Consider the following 16,539-nt stretch of genomic DNA (forward strand, 5'->3'; position numbering starts at 1 on the left):
ATTAATAAAAAAATGAATAGACTTGGAAAGAATTATGTACGTGAAATAATCCAGTCCCAGAAAAACAAAGGTTGCATGTTTCCTCTCATTAGTGGTAAATAGTTTGAGCCAATAAATCTACAAGTAAACAAACTGGGTGGTTCACAAGCAGTTCCAAATGACTTAACTGAATTATAATGCATGCTCAAATTATAACGGAGAGCTCAAGTAGTACAATATTTTAGAAAGACTAAATCAAAATCTAACAAAATAAGGACCAAGAAAAGGGAACTTGCAAAGGGAGACGGTGAGGGGAGAGGGAGGGACATTGAAAGGGGTAAAGAGGGGAATATGCAGTAAAAAATTTTATTATGTATATCACAAAATTAAGAAATGTAAAGGAAGTGATGAATGAAAGGGGGATGAGATTGTTGAAGGGCTGACACAGATCCAGTTGCATCACACTCATGCTGACCTATTAAATGGCACCTCCATTACATGGCTATTTAAAATTAATAACAACAACAATAATAATAATATCTGAGTTTTCAATGAGAGCTCTGGCTTCACTGGTCCCAGCAATTATCTCACCATACTTACATTACCAGCCTTGTCCTTAGACTTTAACTCCTCAATGCTGAACAAGAACTCCTCAGTCTCCACTGTCTATACTCTGACACTTCATTAAAATGGCTAATTTTTTCAGCTTAAACCTGCTAATCCCTTGTTTCCTCATCTGTAAAGTGAAGATGATAGAAGTGTCTGGTTTAAAGGGTAATTTGAAGATCAAGTAATATGTACAAATCGAATAACAAAGTGACTAGAATAGATTATACAGAATGTTTAATGGCGAAATGAGGAACAATTGAAAAACAAAGCTGTAATTAAATAGTATAAATTATATTTCAAATAATGGTGCACATTATTTATTTTATTGTTTGCCTGCAATCGGCCTACTCAGGCTGACATTTTAAACTCTTAGCTGGATGCTGGTAGTCCCTATACATAATCTTCACTTCTTGGCAGGCTGTGATTTTGGGGATTACAACTTGAGTCTAGCCTGGGGCAGAAAAAAGTTCATGTGACACTTTCTGAAAAAACAGATACCCAGCTGGTACATGCCTTGTAACCAGGATTCAAAGATATGTGGCTTTAACACAGGTATGTACCCCAAAGGAAGCAAGACACTGCCTCAAATATAGGTAGTAAAAATGAGGGCTGAACGTGAGGCTTAGTGGAACTGCCTGCTTTGTAAGTACAAGGCCTGATGCCCTGAGTTCAAACCCAAGTATGACCAAAAGACAAAGTTTATGAAAGGAAACAACAAAACTTTGTTCAGCCAATGATGGGCTCAGTCACCTCATTTAGATGACTGAGCACATCCTCCACATCATGCAACATCATGTTTAAGATACATATATTTGAATTTAATTATATGTTAGTATAGATTTTGTGGATTTTACTTTGCTTTCTCAAATAGGCTGAGTATTAAGATATTAATATATGAATCTTACTTTCAAAATTTGTCTTCATTTATCTACTCAGTAAACATTTATTTTTGTCCATCATATGTAGACCTTTGGAATAAAACAAAGAAATCAAATAGATGTATTCTAAGAAAGAAAGAAAATGAGCAAATAAAATAATATCATGGTAAATGATGATGTGAGGAACATTGGTGTGTTTTTTTTTTCTGTTTAATACCTAGACAATTCAGTGAAGATATGGTAGATAAGAAACAAGCTAGGCAGTCCCCTGGGGAAATAGAGCTCAGGAAGGAAGAATCAGAGGGGAAAGACAGATGCAATCCAGCTGGCTTGTTGCTAGCCCAGATGGAGGACCACAGCCCAGAGTAGAGGGATGAAATGACCTGAGATGAGGTCAAGAAAACCATTAGGGTATTAGATTAGGGATAGCTGTGGGCCACCATCAGAACATGAATGGAATGGAATGGAAGTTTGGAAGTGTTGATAATCTGATTTAATCCCCAAATGGATCACAACATGTTGGGTATGAAGTGGTAGGAGGGAGGGTCTTGGTTCCAAGAGTCCAGACAGAAACTAGAGACACTCAGAAACATGCATGATAATCCTGTTAAAGCAATGTTTTCTTATAACTTAGTCCTGTGTTGTCTATTCATGAACATACATTGTCATCATTGCTGTAAGTTCTATACAGACCAGGTTTTAAAAAGATATTTGTAGACCCCAGAACCTATTAACTTGAAGAAAGACATTTGTTGATCCAAAGTAAAAAATAAATTGTTGTTAATATCTCTTACTTGGTTTTGACCCATACTCCACAATTCTGTGCATATTTTCTCCATTTATTGAATTTCTTAATACATTATGCACATTATAGCAATAGGATTTTTCTCTTACTAAGGAAAATGTGAGGGAGGAAGGAGAGAATAAAAGGAATGTGTGAATATGGAGATACGGTCCTTATTCTGAAGGAATCTATAATAATGGTAAAAATAAATCAACATAATATATATTACGTACATATGTATGTGTGTTTGTGTATCTGGCTTACTTTATGCATTTTATCAACTACTTAAGGAATAAAGTCATCTTCTATTTTACCTTAACCTCTATGCAGAATATATATGTATTGTGTGAATTTTAAAACCATAGAATGGCAAACAGGCTTCTATTCTTATGTGATGGCCCCTGATGCCAGAACCTACTGAGATTTATTGAGTAATCCTGTAATGTTCACAATTCACAAGTAAGGTAAAGCTGTTCCAGTCTCCAGGGAAAGGAATATGCCTCACATAGGGCTGTAAATCAAACTTTCATGGTAAACTAGCCATTAATAATTAATTTTCTGCATCCTTTAGAATAGGACAGGTTAAGCAGTTGGTCACATTCAGTAAATAAGGAATTACTTGCCATAATATCTGCAACATTCTCATCATCTTCCCATTTCTGAAGCCCACTTGAAAAGTCTTTGATCTGGATTACAGTGGAAAGGACATTGAATGAAAAGAAAATAGAAGGGTTGATTATGAATTCAGCATTGCCTCTTTCTTAGACTGTGGCTCGGAACGTCATTTAACCTAAACATCTACATTTATTTTGTAGTAATGGAGAGCATAGGAATTCATATCCTGTGAAGTTGTTATGAGAACCCTCTAGGACACATGAATGCAGATGATAAACAGTTAACACATCATGCACCCAAACATGTAAGGTTCCTCTAGAATTACCCAACCTGGAAGAGGTGTTTCATAATTCTAGCCTACACCAGAACAAATGTCTTCTTGTGAAATGAGAAATAAGTCTCCTCTATATTTGTTCTACATATTATTAAAACTTATAATACACTGTAATTGTTAAATTATACCAGTAAAAAAGGAGTTTATTCTCTTCATTAATTCCATAAAGAAAAAATTTTCAATTAACAAGAACTTTACAACTTTGACTTCTAAGTTTGGATTCTGTAGATGGCCAACTGGCTGCAAATTACATTCTGCAGTTCACCTTATTCCTTACATTTTTCCTGCTGATGAGTTTCATACAGCTGGCAGCAGCCTGCCCTGTTGCTTTCAACTGGCAATTTGGTAGCAATCTCAAATACTGTGTTCAATCCCCCAAGGTATTCTGTAGAAATGCTGTCAAACTATTTCAATGAATGTGTGTTTTCATTCTGTAGCTGTGCTTTGTACTCATTTAAGAAAACCAGTCTTTAATTTGTAGCAGAACATTTTCAAGATGAAACATAGAATTCCTGGCCTCAGCAAAATCATTCACTTATGACCACAGCCTCCTGTTCAAACCGTAATGTGCTTGACTTGTATTAAGTCTAAAACAGCATTTATAAATCTTGTTATAGTATCTGACTTTGAATAAATTGCTTTGATTTGTCTTTAAAATATACATTGGTTGTTCTGTTGCTTACCATCTCCTCTGGCTCTAGTTGATCTTTCCAATCTAATCTTTCAGACCTTTTACCCTGCATCTTATGATTATTTCCACTTTGTTGAAATGTCTAGCTCTTTACATGGCATGGTCCATATATCAAATTTCTGTCTACAAAGCTGTGTTTTTAAACTATCATCTTTATATCTAGGCATTGCCATCTTCAAAAACTTTTCTCTCCTCTCTCATCACCTTACTATGTTATGTAATTCTCTTTTATAGCTAGTATATCTTGTGCACAATATAATAAAATATTTTCAGTGTTAATAGTTGGTATTTCAACTGTTCTTAGAAGCCTAAAACATTTGAAGATTGAGGCACATTTTGAAACCATAACTGTGTGCCTTACATGTGGTGAAAAATGAGTGCTTCTTAGAAAAATATTGAAAAGACAGCAAAAAATTGCTACTAAAAGGGTTATACTAGTTCTGCTGTATTTAAGTACTACATCCAGCAGTTTATAGTTTCATCAGTAATGTACCTTAGAATTTCAGTGCTTATTTAGTAAATAGTTGGATTTTGATCTGGGCTTTTCAATTTGAATACATACACAAACATTTTATTTAAATATAGCATTGCATGATGGGAGGATTCTAATGGTGTAACTCTTGTGAAAAACTTGTAGTTTAACAAAATTTTTTTTTTTTTTGTCGGTTGTGGGGCTTGAACTCTGGGCCTGGGCGCTGTCCTTCAGCTCTTCAGCTCAAGGCGAGCGCTCTACCACTTGAGCTACAGTGCCACTTCCGGTTTTCTGGTGGTTTATTGGAGATAGGAGTCTCACGGTCTTTCTTGCCCGGGCTGGCTTTGAACCGCGATCCTCAGATCTCAGCCTCCTGAGTAGCTAGGATTACAGGCGTGAGCCACCAGTGCCCGGCAGTTTAACAAAATTTATACCAAGAAGCTAGAATATGTTTTGTCAGTACTTAGGAGGCAGAAGTGCAAGGTTGAGGGACAGATAAATGGAGAGAAGAGCAGAGTAGGCAAAAACAGGCATAATGTTCAGTGAATACATGTGAAATAGAACTAGGTACATTGAGGGCTGGGGTTGGGAGAGATGGTGGAGAATGATGGAAGAGGACATGGATCAATATGCTTTGTACTCAAAAACTCACAGGCTGAATTGAAAACACTTACACAATTACATAATAATAACAGTTCAAGGAAATAATTTGAAAATGAGCACTTAGTTGGCCTCATTTATACTTCCTACCTCTGTTATATGCAAATTTGTATTCTGTCAAACAAGGTTAACCTATAGGCCTTTCCTACTCCTTATCATTTCAAACATAGCTGTAGATTTCAATATAGAAAGTTCTTGTTTGAATTTATTTAACTTTATTTACATTTTATTTACCATGCAGACAGAATGAGAAAGCAATTTTGAGCTGGGTTGAAATATATGCACGTAGGACATGCCTTTAAAGGACTGACAATTGTATTCAGGTATTGTTTCACATTTGCAATGGGAATGCCAGCTATCCTGGTATATTCATGTCTCCTGAGCTTATGTCTGATGTTTGCACTGGACGGTGTGCTATTATTACACATATGGAAATAACTCTCAGAACACAGATAATGTTTTCTCTCATTTTCATTTTGATTAATGGCATCTGTCTCTGGTAATTTTTAGGTGTTATTTGGAAGATGGAGCTTCAAAGGGTGCCTGGCTGAACCGATCAAGTATTATTTTTGCCGGAGGCGATAAGTGGTCAGTGGATCCTCGGGTTTCAATTTCAACATTGAATAAAAGAGATTACAGCCTCCAGATACAGAATGTAGATGTGACAGATGATGGCCCATACACGTGTTCTGTTCAGACTCAACATACACCGCGAACAATGCAAGTGCACCTAACTGTGCAAGGTAGGCATGTTCAAAGTGCTATTTTATGGGAGACTGTGCTTAAACCTAAATGTTGTCTAGAAGAATGACTCTGAAGCAAGTAACAATATTGAAAAAAATACATTGTCTTTGTCTTCAGCAAAATACATTCCTAGGTACTGTAGCTGCAATGGCAATTATAGACAATGAAATCCTCACAAAGATCAAGTTATAGTATGATTACTACATTATGATTTTTGTAGATGGTCCATTCTCTTCCTTTGAATCATCTCTAAAACAAATCTTTTTAAATAAGTTTTTTATTGTGAAAAATACTGTACCTCCAGAGGGGTTACAGTTACATGAGCAAGGTAATGAGTACATTTCTTATCAAGCATTGTTGCCTCCTTCTTTGCTTTTTCTCTACCATCCCTTCCCTCCCACCTCCACAACTTCACCCCCCACCTCTGCCTAAATGGTTAAGTTCATTTTCAACATATTGTCTTGATCACCTCAGTGTTGCAATGGGTCAACCTGTATCCCTATTTAAACACTCTGTTTTTTCCCTTCCCCTTCCCAAATTATACCAGCATCAAATACAGTGAAAACGGGTTATACCATGGGGGAGGGGCATACAAAGCAACACAAAATTCACATGGTACCTTATAAATTCATTAGAAACAGTAGCAAGAAAGACAAAAACACTTGTGTCCCTATCTTGGAGTTCCTCTCACTTAACATAATCTTATCTGACCTTTTCTGCTTGTCCCAGACACATACTAGTTACTAAAAATATGGCAAATCATGAGACCTGTATTTCATTGGGTTTGTCTTACTTCACTTATAGGTTCCTCAAAAGACTCCACATAGAGCTCCCCTGTGACCCAGCAATCCCACTTTTGGGCATTTACTCGAATGATCACAAACAAGACCATACTAAAGCTATCAACACAACTATGTTTATTGCAGCATTATTTATCATAGCTAAAATAAATAGTTGTGGGCTCATAATCAATACATTAAAATAAACATTTGAAAACCTATGTCAGATAGATACATTGAAATACGAAAGTCTGTGAAACATAATGTCTAAAAGTCATTCTCCTAGCCTTTCAATACTCTCTCTGTCTGTAATTCCTGTTATTCATTCCAGTCACAATGAACAGGCAAAAGCCTTCTAGAATTACCTTATTTAAATAGAGTAATTGACAAAATATGTATAAATACAATGCGTTATATTTTATTTACAATCGAGAGATTATAAATCATGCTAGGTAACTAATAATCTTCAAAGGCAAACAGAATCATCCAATTATTTTGTTTTGCTTGTGTATTTAAATATGAAACCCTAAATTTCCAGGTCTGTAGCTAACACCTGTAATCAGAGCTACTCAGAGTAGAGATCTGAAGATGGAGGTTTGAAAGCAGCTTGGGCAGGAAAGTCTGAGATTAATTTCTGATTAACCAGCAAAAAGCTGGAGGTAGAGGTGTACCTTAAATGATAGAACTCCAGCATTGAATGTAAAAGCTAAAGGACAGTGTCCAGGGGCTAATTTCAAACCCCAGTATGGGCACAAAAACAAAAGAGAAAAGGAGAGAGAGAGAGAGAAAGAGAGAGAGAGAGAGAGAGGAGAGAGAGAGAGAGAGAGAGAGAGAGAGAGAGAGAGAGAGGAGAGAGAATGAAAGAGACAAAGATAGAGAGAGACAGAGAGAAGAAAAAAGAAAAATTAAAATTCTATATACCCCAATATAAATAAAAAACAATATTAGGAGAATGTAAAATGCATGTTTTTGTCCTTTTATATTATTTATTTATGTTCTATATATTGATTATGTACTGGTTGTTTAGTGGAACTAAAAATGACAATAGAGTATTTTAAGTAAAATTAATAACATATTACATGATACTGTTGTGCCTCTGCATACACGTTTAATGCCATTTGAAATCAAGTGAGCAAGCTAGTTATAGGGTCTCTGAGGTTGTCCTTCAATAAATCAAGACCAGAAATTAATTTTAATACATGCATAAGTCTGCAAGCTATTGCTATAACATTACTACCTGAGATTTATATCTTTATATAAATTTAACTTAAATTCAAACAGGACTTCATATATTCAAAAGTATGGTATTCAATGGTAAACTTAATTAATTTGTTTAAAAAAGAAAAGTATAAATTTAAAAAATAATCAATATTAGAGTGTTGCTTACTGTGGTCATACAGTGCCATATGAAAAATACAATTTTTTTCCAATCCACCTTCATTTTATAGTGCTGGGGGTTGAAGCTGGGCTTTTAATATTCTAGGCAACCACTCTACCATTCAGCTACATCACCAGTACCAGAGTCCATTTTAAGCAAATATTATTATAAGGTGTCAGAAGGGAGGAGTTTGTTGCTTCAAAAGCTCATGTGATATATAAAGACTTAGTTTCAGTTGTCTGTATGTGACAAGCCAATAGTTATTGGCTTCTTTATCAAATATTAGATGGCTGTGGGTCTGTGGGTTCATTTTTGGTTCTCCCATTCTGTTTCAGTGATCCTCAGGCCGATTCTTGTGCTAGTAACAAGCTGTTTTTATTACTAGGGCTTCATAAAGAGTTTGAAGGTTTTTACTGATATTCCTCCAACTACATTCTTCCTGCAAAGGATTACTTTTGTTATTCAGGGTCTTCTGTTATTCCATATGAATTTTTAAATTACTTTCTCTACTTCATTGAAGAATGTTCTTGGGATTTTGATGGATTCTTCATTGGATTTGTAAATTTCCCTGGACAGTATTTTCACAATGTTATTTCTTCCAATTGAGGAACTTGGATGGTCCTTCCATTTCCTTAAATCTTCAATTTTGTTTTTGAAACTTTTAAGTTACACAATAGAGATCTTTCATATCTTTGGTCAAATTCTAGTTTTGGAGGGGGTAGGGTAGAGAGTATTACAAATAGGTTTGGTTTCCTGATTTCAGTCTCATTCTTCTCATTACTGGCATACAGGAGAGCTACTCATTTTTGTGGGTTTATTTTGTAACCCGATATTTTACCAAAGTTTAGGATCAGCTCTAGTAGCTTGAGGAGGAGACTATAGGTCCCTTACAAACCTGATCATGTCCTCTACAAAAAGGGAGAGTTTTATTTCTTCTTTCCCTATTTGGATCCATTTCATTTTTTACTCTTGCTAAGAATTCCAGTACTATACTGAAGAAGGTTGGAGAGACTGGATGTCCTTGCATTGTTCCTGATTTTAGAAGAAATTGTTTTTGATTTCACCAGTAAAATAGTGACTGTAGGTTTGTCATACAGAGCCATTATTATTTTGAGGATGCCATGTACTCCTAGCTTCTACAGAGCTTCATAAGAAGGTGTTGGATAGTATCAAAAACTTTTTCTGCATTTATTGAGATGATCATTTCATTCTTGTCCTTGCTTCTGTTGATGTGTTGTACTGTATTACATATGTTGATTTATGTATGTTGAATCAGACTTACATCCCTAGGATGAATCCTGTTTAAACATAGTGTATGCCTTTTGGGGGTTAGTTATTGAATTTGGTTGGCAAAAATTTTATTAAGAAGTTTAGCACTGATGTTCATCAAAGAGATATATCTATAGTTCTCTTTGTTTGATGGGTTCCTCTCTGATTTTGGTATGAGTGCAATAGTGCTTCATGGGTTTGGTAGTTATCTTTCCTTTGTATTTCATTGAAGAATGTGGCCTTGTAGAATACAGCTATAAATCTATCCTGGGCTTTTCTTGGATGGGCAGTCATTTATTGATATTTCTATTTCATTACTTGTTATTGGTCTATTTCATTGGATTTAATCTTCATTTGGAATGGGTAGATCTATGTGCTCTATGAATGCATCAGAGAATCCCAGATTTTTTGATTCTTTGACATAAAGTTTTGCAAAGTATTTCCTTATAATCTGAATTTTTTTCCTGTTCTAATGTTCACTTTTTCATCTCTAATTCTATTTGTTTGGGTGATTTCTTAATTAGATTTGTTAAGGGTCTGTCAATTTTGTTATTTTTTTCAGAGAACCAATTCTTCATTTTGTTGATACATTGTGTGGATTTTTAGTCTCAAATTCATTTATTTCTGTTCTAATTTTTATTATTCCTTTCCATCTATTGGTTTGGTCTTTGATTTGTTCCTGCTGAGATTGAGGCACATCATTAGAGTATTAATTTGAGATTTCTTTAAATTGTTGATATAGGCACTCAAAGATATAAATGTTCTTGTGAGTACTGTCTTTGCTGTGTCCCAAAGGCAGAATCAATTCAAAATGGATTAACAACTTCAATGTAAAGCCAGAAATTATGAAAATATTACAGAAAGAGGTAAGGGAAACACCAGAGCTCATATGCTACAGGTCAAAAACTTTCTAAGATCTAGAATCACAACAAAAAAAGAAATACTAAGACACTATGTTGAAAAGGAACTTTACAACGTGGGGGGGGGGAGTAGTTAGGGAGGAAGGGAGGGATGGGATGGTAGGAGAAAAACAAAGGAAGAGGTAACAATGCTCGATAGGAAATGTACTCATTATCTTACTCATGTAACTGTAACCTCTCTGTACAGTATTTTTAAAACAAATAATAAATACAAAATGATGAAATAACACTCACAGAATGGGAGAAATTTTTCACCAAGTATACATCAGGCAAGGGTCTAATATCAAAAATGTACTAAACACTCAAAAAATAACCATCCTGCCGGGCTCTGGTGGCTCACGCCTGTAATCCTAGCTACTCAGGAGGCTGAGATCTGAGAATCGTAGTTCAAAGCCAGCCCTGGCAGGAAAGACCGTGAGACCCCTATCTCCAATAAACCACTAGAAAACCGGAAGTGGTGCTGTAGCTCAAGTGGTAGAGCGCTCGCCTTGAGCTGAAGAGCTGAGGGACAGAGTTCAAGCCCCATGACCGACAAAAAACAAAAAAAAATAAAAAAAATTAACCATCCTCCCCAAAAATAAACCAGCAAAGAAACAACAGCCAATTTAATAAATGGGCTAATGCTTTAAAGAGAAACTTCTCAGAAGAAATAAATACGACCATTAGACCCATGAAAAAATGTTCATATAGGAAATGCAAATTTAAAAATCCCACTTAGATTCTACCTCTTCCCATTTAGAATGGTTAGTATCAAGAAAACTTACAATAGCAAATGCTATTGAATGTGGCCCAAAGGGAAATCTATTACACTGTTGGTGTTCAACTACTCTGCAAAGTTACATGGAAGTTCAGCAAAAGACTAAACATAAAGCTGCCTTGTGACCTATTCTATTCCTGGGCATGTATCCAATACTGTATAAACTGGTCCACACTAAAGCAACCAGCACAACCATATTTATTGAGAATTATTTTCCATAGCCAAAATATGGAATTAGCCCAGATGCGCATCAATGGACAAATGGGTCAAGAAAAAATAGATAGATAATTAGATAGCTAGATATATAGATAGAGATAGTTACTATATGTAGAGATATCTCACAAACATATCTTTCATGTACATATATCATATCTCATAGTGTGTATGTGTTTGTGTGTATGTATATGTGTTAATGTGAGCCCATTTGTCCATGGTTCACATTTGAAATCCTAGCTAACTACTCCGGGTGCTGATGTCTGAGGATCATGGTTTGAAGCCAGCCCAGACAGCAAAACTTATCAAGCAAAATGCTGTAAATGGAGGTGTGGTTCAAGTGGCAGATCAACAACAGCTTGAAGTAAAAAAGCGAAGACATAACAACCTGGCCCAGTATTCAACCACAGTACACACACACACACACACACACACACACACACACACACACACACACACACACACACACACACACAAAGGATGAAAAAATCTAATGTGAAATTTAAAAACACAAACATATTACTTCTGTTATTTGTTCCTAATCTGTTCAGTTCAATTTTTTCCTTCTAACCTGAGTGTCTTGATAAAAGACAATGATGACGCTTTTGTTTTCCTTAGAGGAAATGTGCATGACAAATAATTATTAGAGATCCTTAAGATATAACAGACTTTAAACAAATATATTGTAAGGGTGATGTACAGAGGGTATAGTTACATAAGAAGGTAATATTTTTGTCACTGTTTTTGTTTTTGGTACCCTGTGTTTTGTATATAGGTTTGACTGATTTGGGGAAGGGATGGGGAATAACAAAACAGTGAGACAAAGGACAAAGTGTGAACCAATACAACAGCAATACTCACAAGACACTATGTCGAAAATGAGCTTTATAACTTGATGGGAGGGTGGTTGAGTAGGGCGGAGAGTGGAAGAAATCAAATTAGGGGATAACAATGTTTGCTAGGATAGTAAACATAGTTTTTAAATTGTAAACTTTAAGTTTTATATATATATGTATATATATATATATATATATACATATATATATAATATTTTCCAACTTCTCTTTTTCCATGATAAAGTTGACTATGGAGTGTAAGCCTTGCCCAGCCATACATTTCATTTCTATATAGATTTTAAGTCCTTGCTAGAATGACTCAGTTGATACTGGTAAACAATTTTAAAATTATTACATTATTTATTATAATAGTGGTATTTTTGCTGGATTTAATGATAGATAAATTTCAAAAAGTTAGGGGTGGACTTATTGAATATTTTGCTACTGCATTTTATTCTACCAGAAAAAGATAACATGATACTGTTTTGAAAGTGTGTGGTTAAGTTAAATTAAAAGCTAATAATTTTACAGTATTTATGAATATAATTACTTCTTAGAAGTTGATTGACATGTAGGCCATTTTCCAATTACATTAATAAAGTTCAGGGAATACATTAATAGGCTTGTCAGTCAATTCAAGAACTAAATAAATGTCATAAAAAGTCAATCCCAGTTAAGCTGCATTTCCTCTCAATGAACAAAAATAAATTTATGTGCACAGATGCTTAGGTGTATCTGCATAGTTTTGAAGCATATGCTCTTTTCTGAGCCATTTGTCAATCCAATATTCACCAAGATAAAGAAACTTAGCAATTGAAAGAGGACTGTATTAATTGCTAACTGCAACCATATGCTGCCTACTTTAAAACAAAAGTCATCTTCAATTGTTGAAATGGTGCTCTTAGGGGAGTTAATCTTTTGGAAGTCATTTTAGAGACAAGATAACAATAGATGACATACCTTTCCCACACAGGCAGAAAGCTTAGGGATTTTGTCAATGTTGATTTATTGCAACTACTAATATAAATGAGTAGGAAAACAGACCATAAAGGGAAAGCATTTAAGTGCACAATTCAAACACATTTTTGTTCCTAGCCTTCACTTGTATTTTATATTTAGCAACCAGTAGATTATCTTTCTGATGTTTATCTTCCTCCATCTGAGCTAAACAAACTATTCTCACAGTAACTTGGAATTAGGATTTGCAGTGGCAAAACATAGCCAATATTTTCAATAAGAAAAAAAATTCTTATTACCTAATATATAAGGTGTTATTGGTAAATTAAATTATCTAACTATTGAGTTTCTGATTATGTGAGTTAACCTTTATGAAGAGCAGTTTTCATTGTGCATAAATATAAACATATAAATTACCCCAGGACTAGTTATGAACATACAATTTATTGAAATGATCAAAATATGTATTATAAATGATGTTGATTTGAATTCATGATCAGCATAATTTCTAATTTGAACATTCAACTATATCTAAAAATCCAGGGTATATGTACAACCAATTAAACCCTCCTTAGATATTGTATAGTAAACAAAAATATACATAATTTAAGCATTCCAGCAGTATGTCTCAGGGAAATATACGTTCTATGTGAAGAATCTAGTTTCCTGAGCAAAGTAGAAAATCTGCCTAGTATAAAAATATATGACTTCTCTGTATTTAATTTTCCCATGGTTTTATCACTGCCTTTGTACATACTTATCAGAATTATGCTAGATGGGGTATAGAACTTCTCTTTCCTGAGAAGAGACATGTTACTATCACTGCTGGGAATATAATGTGGGAGCAGAATTCGGTGGTCATCCCTATTTAGGCTTTCTTCAGTTTCAGAGAGCAAACCATGATCAAGATCAAGCAATACCTAGAAGAGTCATCATTCAATGCTGGTTGAGATATGGGTATAAAAAGTTAGTTCCAGACCTCCTGATGAGAGAGATGAGATGTGCTATAGTGCACTGTAGTTCAACTCTTAATTCTAGTTAATTCTCTCATTCCTCATTTTTTCATTAGGAATCAATCACAGGAATATTCCATAGTAAATACTTTGTGCTTTAAACTTCACCTTCTTGCAGAATCTATTACACAATGATGCCAAAATACAATGCTAACTCTTTGGCTTAGTCACTGTTTTGAGAAAGCTTTTGTAAAGTGGAAAGACAACACACTCAAACACCATTTATTATTAACATTTTGTTTTGAGATGGAGGCATTTAAAGTGTCATATAAAGAAGTATTCAGTACACCAACACAAATGGAAAAGTAGAAAGGTGAAGACAAATAAGTTAAAATAGGAAGCAGTGATAGGTGAAGTTAAATCATAAAAATGGTCTCATGATTTCTACATGCTTTCAGAGCATCATAAAATATTTACTTCTGAAGTTCCTAGCAGACAACAGAGAAATAAAAGTAGGATCAGTTATTCATTTCATGGTCCATAAGATTTAAATGTTTTCTTCAGTACCTTGATCCAATTCTTGAGAACAGAGAACTTTTCCACTCTGTGTCACTCCAGAGTCACTCACTGGAGGATGCAAGGAACAGCTCAACAGTAATTATTAAAGTTCAAAAAAAACCTCCCATCATTTCCTAGATCTTTATATCCTTTTCAATATATCCTAAAGTGCAGGAAACTAAAAAATTAAATATTCAATAATAAGCTCAATGGTAAATATTTAAAAATAAGATCAAAGTTTCATGGTACAGAGATAACGTCTTGGTTTTTGCCTTACTCTGTGAATAAATTTCAGAACCTATCTTCCTGAATCAAAACTCAGCAATGCATTTTCTTCTTTTGTACACATTTGTAAATTGTTCCTTTTAAATGTATATTTCTATATTTATTGTAAAGATACTGTACAGAGTGGCTACGGTTAGTTACATGAGTAAGGTAATGAGTACATTTCCAATCAAACATTGTTACTCCTTCCTTTGTCCTCTACCATCCCCTTCCACCTCCCCAAGTCCTCCTTCCCCCTACCAGTTGTAAAGTTCATTTTCAACAGAGAGTCTTGTACATCTCATTCTTACAATGGGTCAACCTGTATCCTTATTTCAGCATTTTGTTATTTCCCTTCCCTTCTCCAAGTTAAAAATATGTATATACAAGATGCATGGTACTGGAATCAAATACAGTGAAAACAGAGCTTATATCATGGAAATAAAAGAAACAAAAAATCACACCATACATTATGAGTACATCACAAACAACTGCAAGAGAGATAAAACCTATTGTGTCCCTATCTTGGTGTTCATTTCATGTAGCATCATTTTATATGGTCAAATGTACATAGCTTTTGACCTTTTCTGCTTTTTATAAGATATATACTAGTTATTTCAAATAAGGGAAACCATGGGACCTATGTTTCTTTGGGTCTGGCTTACTTCACTTAACATAAGTTTTTCTAAGTCTTTCCATTTCCTAACAAATGGGGCAGTGTCTTTCTTTCTGGTGGAGGCATAGAATTCATATATACATATATATGTATATACATATATAGGCATATAATTCATATATACATATGTATGTATATACATACATATGTATACATATATATATATATATATATATATATGCCACATTTTCTCGATCCATTCATCCCATGAGGAGCATCTGTGTTGGTTCCATAGCTTAGCTATGGTGAATAATGCTGTGATAAAGTATTGTTGGTAGCTTTAGTATGGCCTTGTTTGTGATTGTTTGGGTAAATGCCCAAAAGTGGAACTGTTGGGTCATAGGGGAACTCTAGGAGAAAGAACAATGCTGGAGGAATATCAGTACCAAATTTCAAACTCTACAACAAAGTCATAGTAATCAATACAGCTTGGTACTGGCACAAGAATAGACCTGAGGATCAATAGAATAGAACTGAAGAATCAGAAATGAATCCACAGAACTATAACCACCTAATCTTCGATAAGGGAGCTAAAAAATTAGAATAGAAGAAAGATAGCCTCTTCAGTAAATGGTGCTGGAAAAATTGGTTACCCTTGCAGAAAACTAAAGCTAGATCCTTATATATTACTCTATACCAGAATTAACTCCAAATGGATCAAAGACCTCGAAGTAAAAGCAGACAGCCTGAAAACATTACAGGAAGGAATAGGAGAAACTCTAGGGCTCCTTTGCACAAGCCGACATTTTGTTAATGAAGACCCAGAAACACAACAAATCAAAGAAATGTTGGACAAATGGAATTGCATGAAATTGCAGAGCTTCTGCATGGTGAAGGACATAGCTAGGAAGATCAATAGAAAGCCCACATATTGGGAGAAGATCTTCATTATCCATACAACAGACAAAGGTCTCATTTCTAAAATATACTTAGAACTCAAAAAGTTAAACCCCTCCAACAACAAATCCTCAAAGAAACAACTGCTGAAGATTTAAAGAGAGACTTCTCTGAAGAGGAAATAAGAATAGCCAATAGACATATGAAGAAATGTTCAACTTCTCTAGCCATAAAAGAAATACAAATCAGAACAACAGTGAGATTCTACCTCAACCCATTTAGAATGCCTATAATCAAGAAATTTACTAACAAAATATGCTGGAGGAGATGTGACCAAAAGGGAACCCTACTGCATTGTTGGTTGGAGTGTAAATTT

General features: G+C 34.7%; 1 protein-coding gene across 1 annotated transcript in view; it reads left to right on the forward strand.

Annotated features, from left to right (window-relative positions):
- Positions 1 to 16,539, forward strand: part of Negr1 (neuronal growth regulator 1) — an 862,817-nt gene that overhangs the window by 323,335 nt on the left and 522,943 nt on the right. Inside the window, exon 2 of the mRNA XM_042681196.1 lies at positions 5,533 to 5,765. Within this exon, the coding sequence (XP_042537130.1) occupies positions 5,533 to 5,765 (233 nt within the window). The remainder of the gene's footprint in view (positions 1 to 5,532; positions 5,766 to 16,539) is intronic.

The sequence above is a fragment of the Dipodomys spectabilis genome, unplaced genomic scaffold (assembly GCF_019054845.1).
Source record: "Dipodomys spectabilis isolate Male_0828 unplaced genomic scaffold, ASM1905484v1 ptg000002l, whole genome shotgun sequence".
NCBI lineage: Eukaryota > Metazoa > Chordata > Mammalia > Rodentia > Heteromyidae > Dipodomys > Dipodomys spectabilis.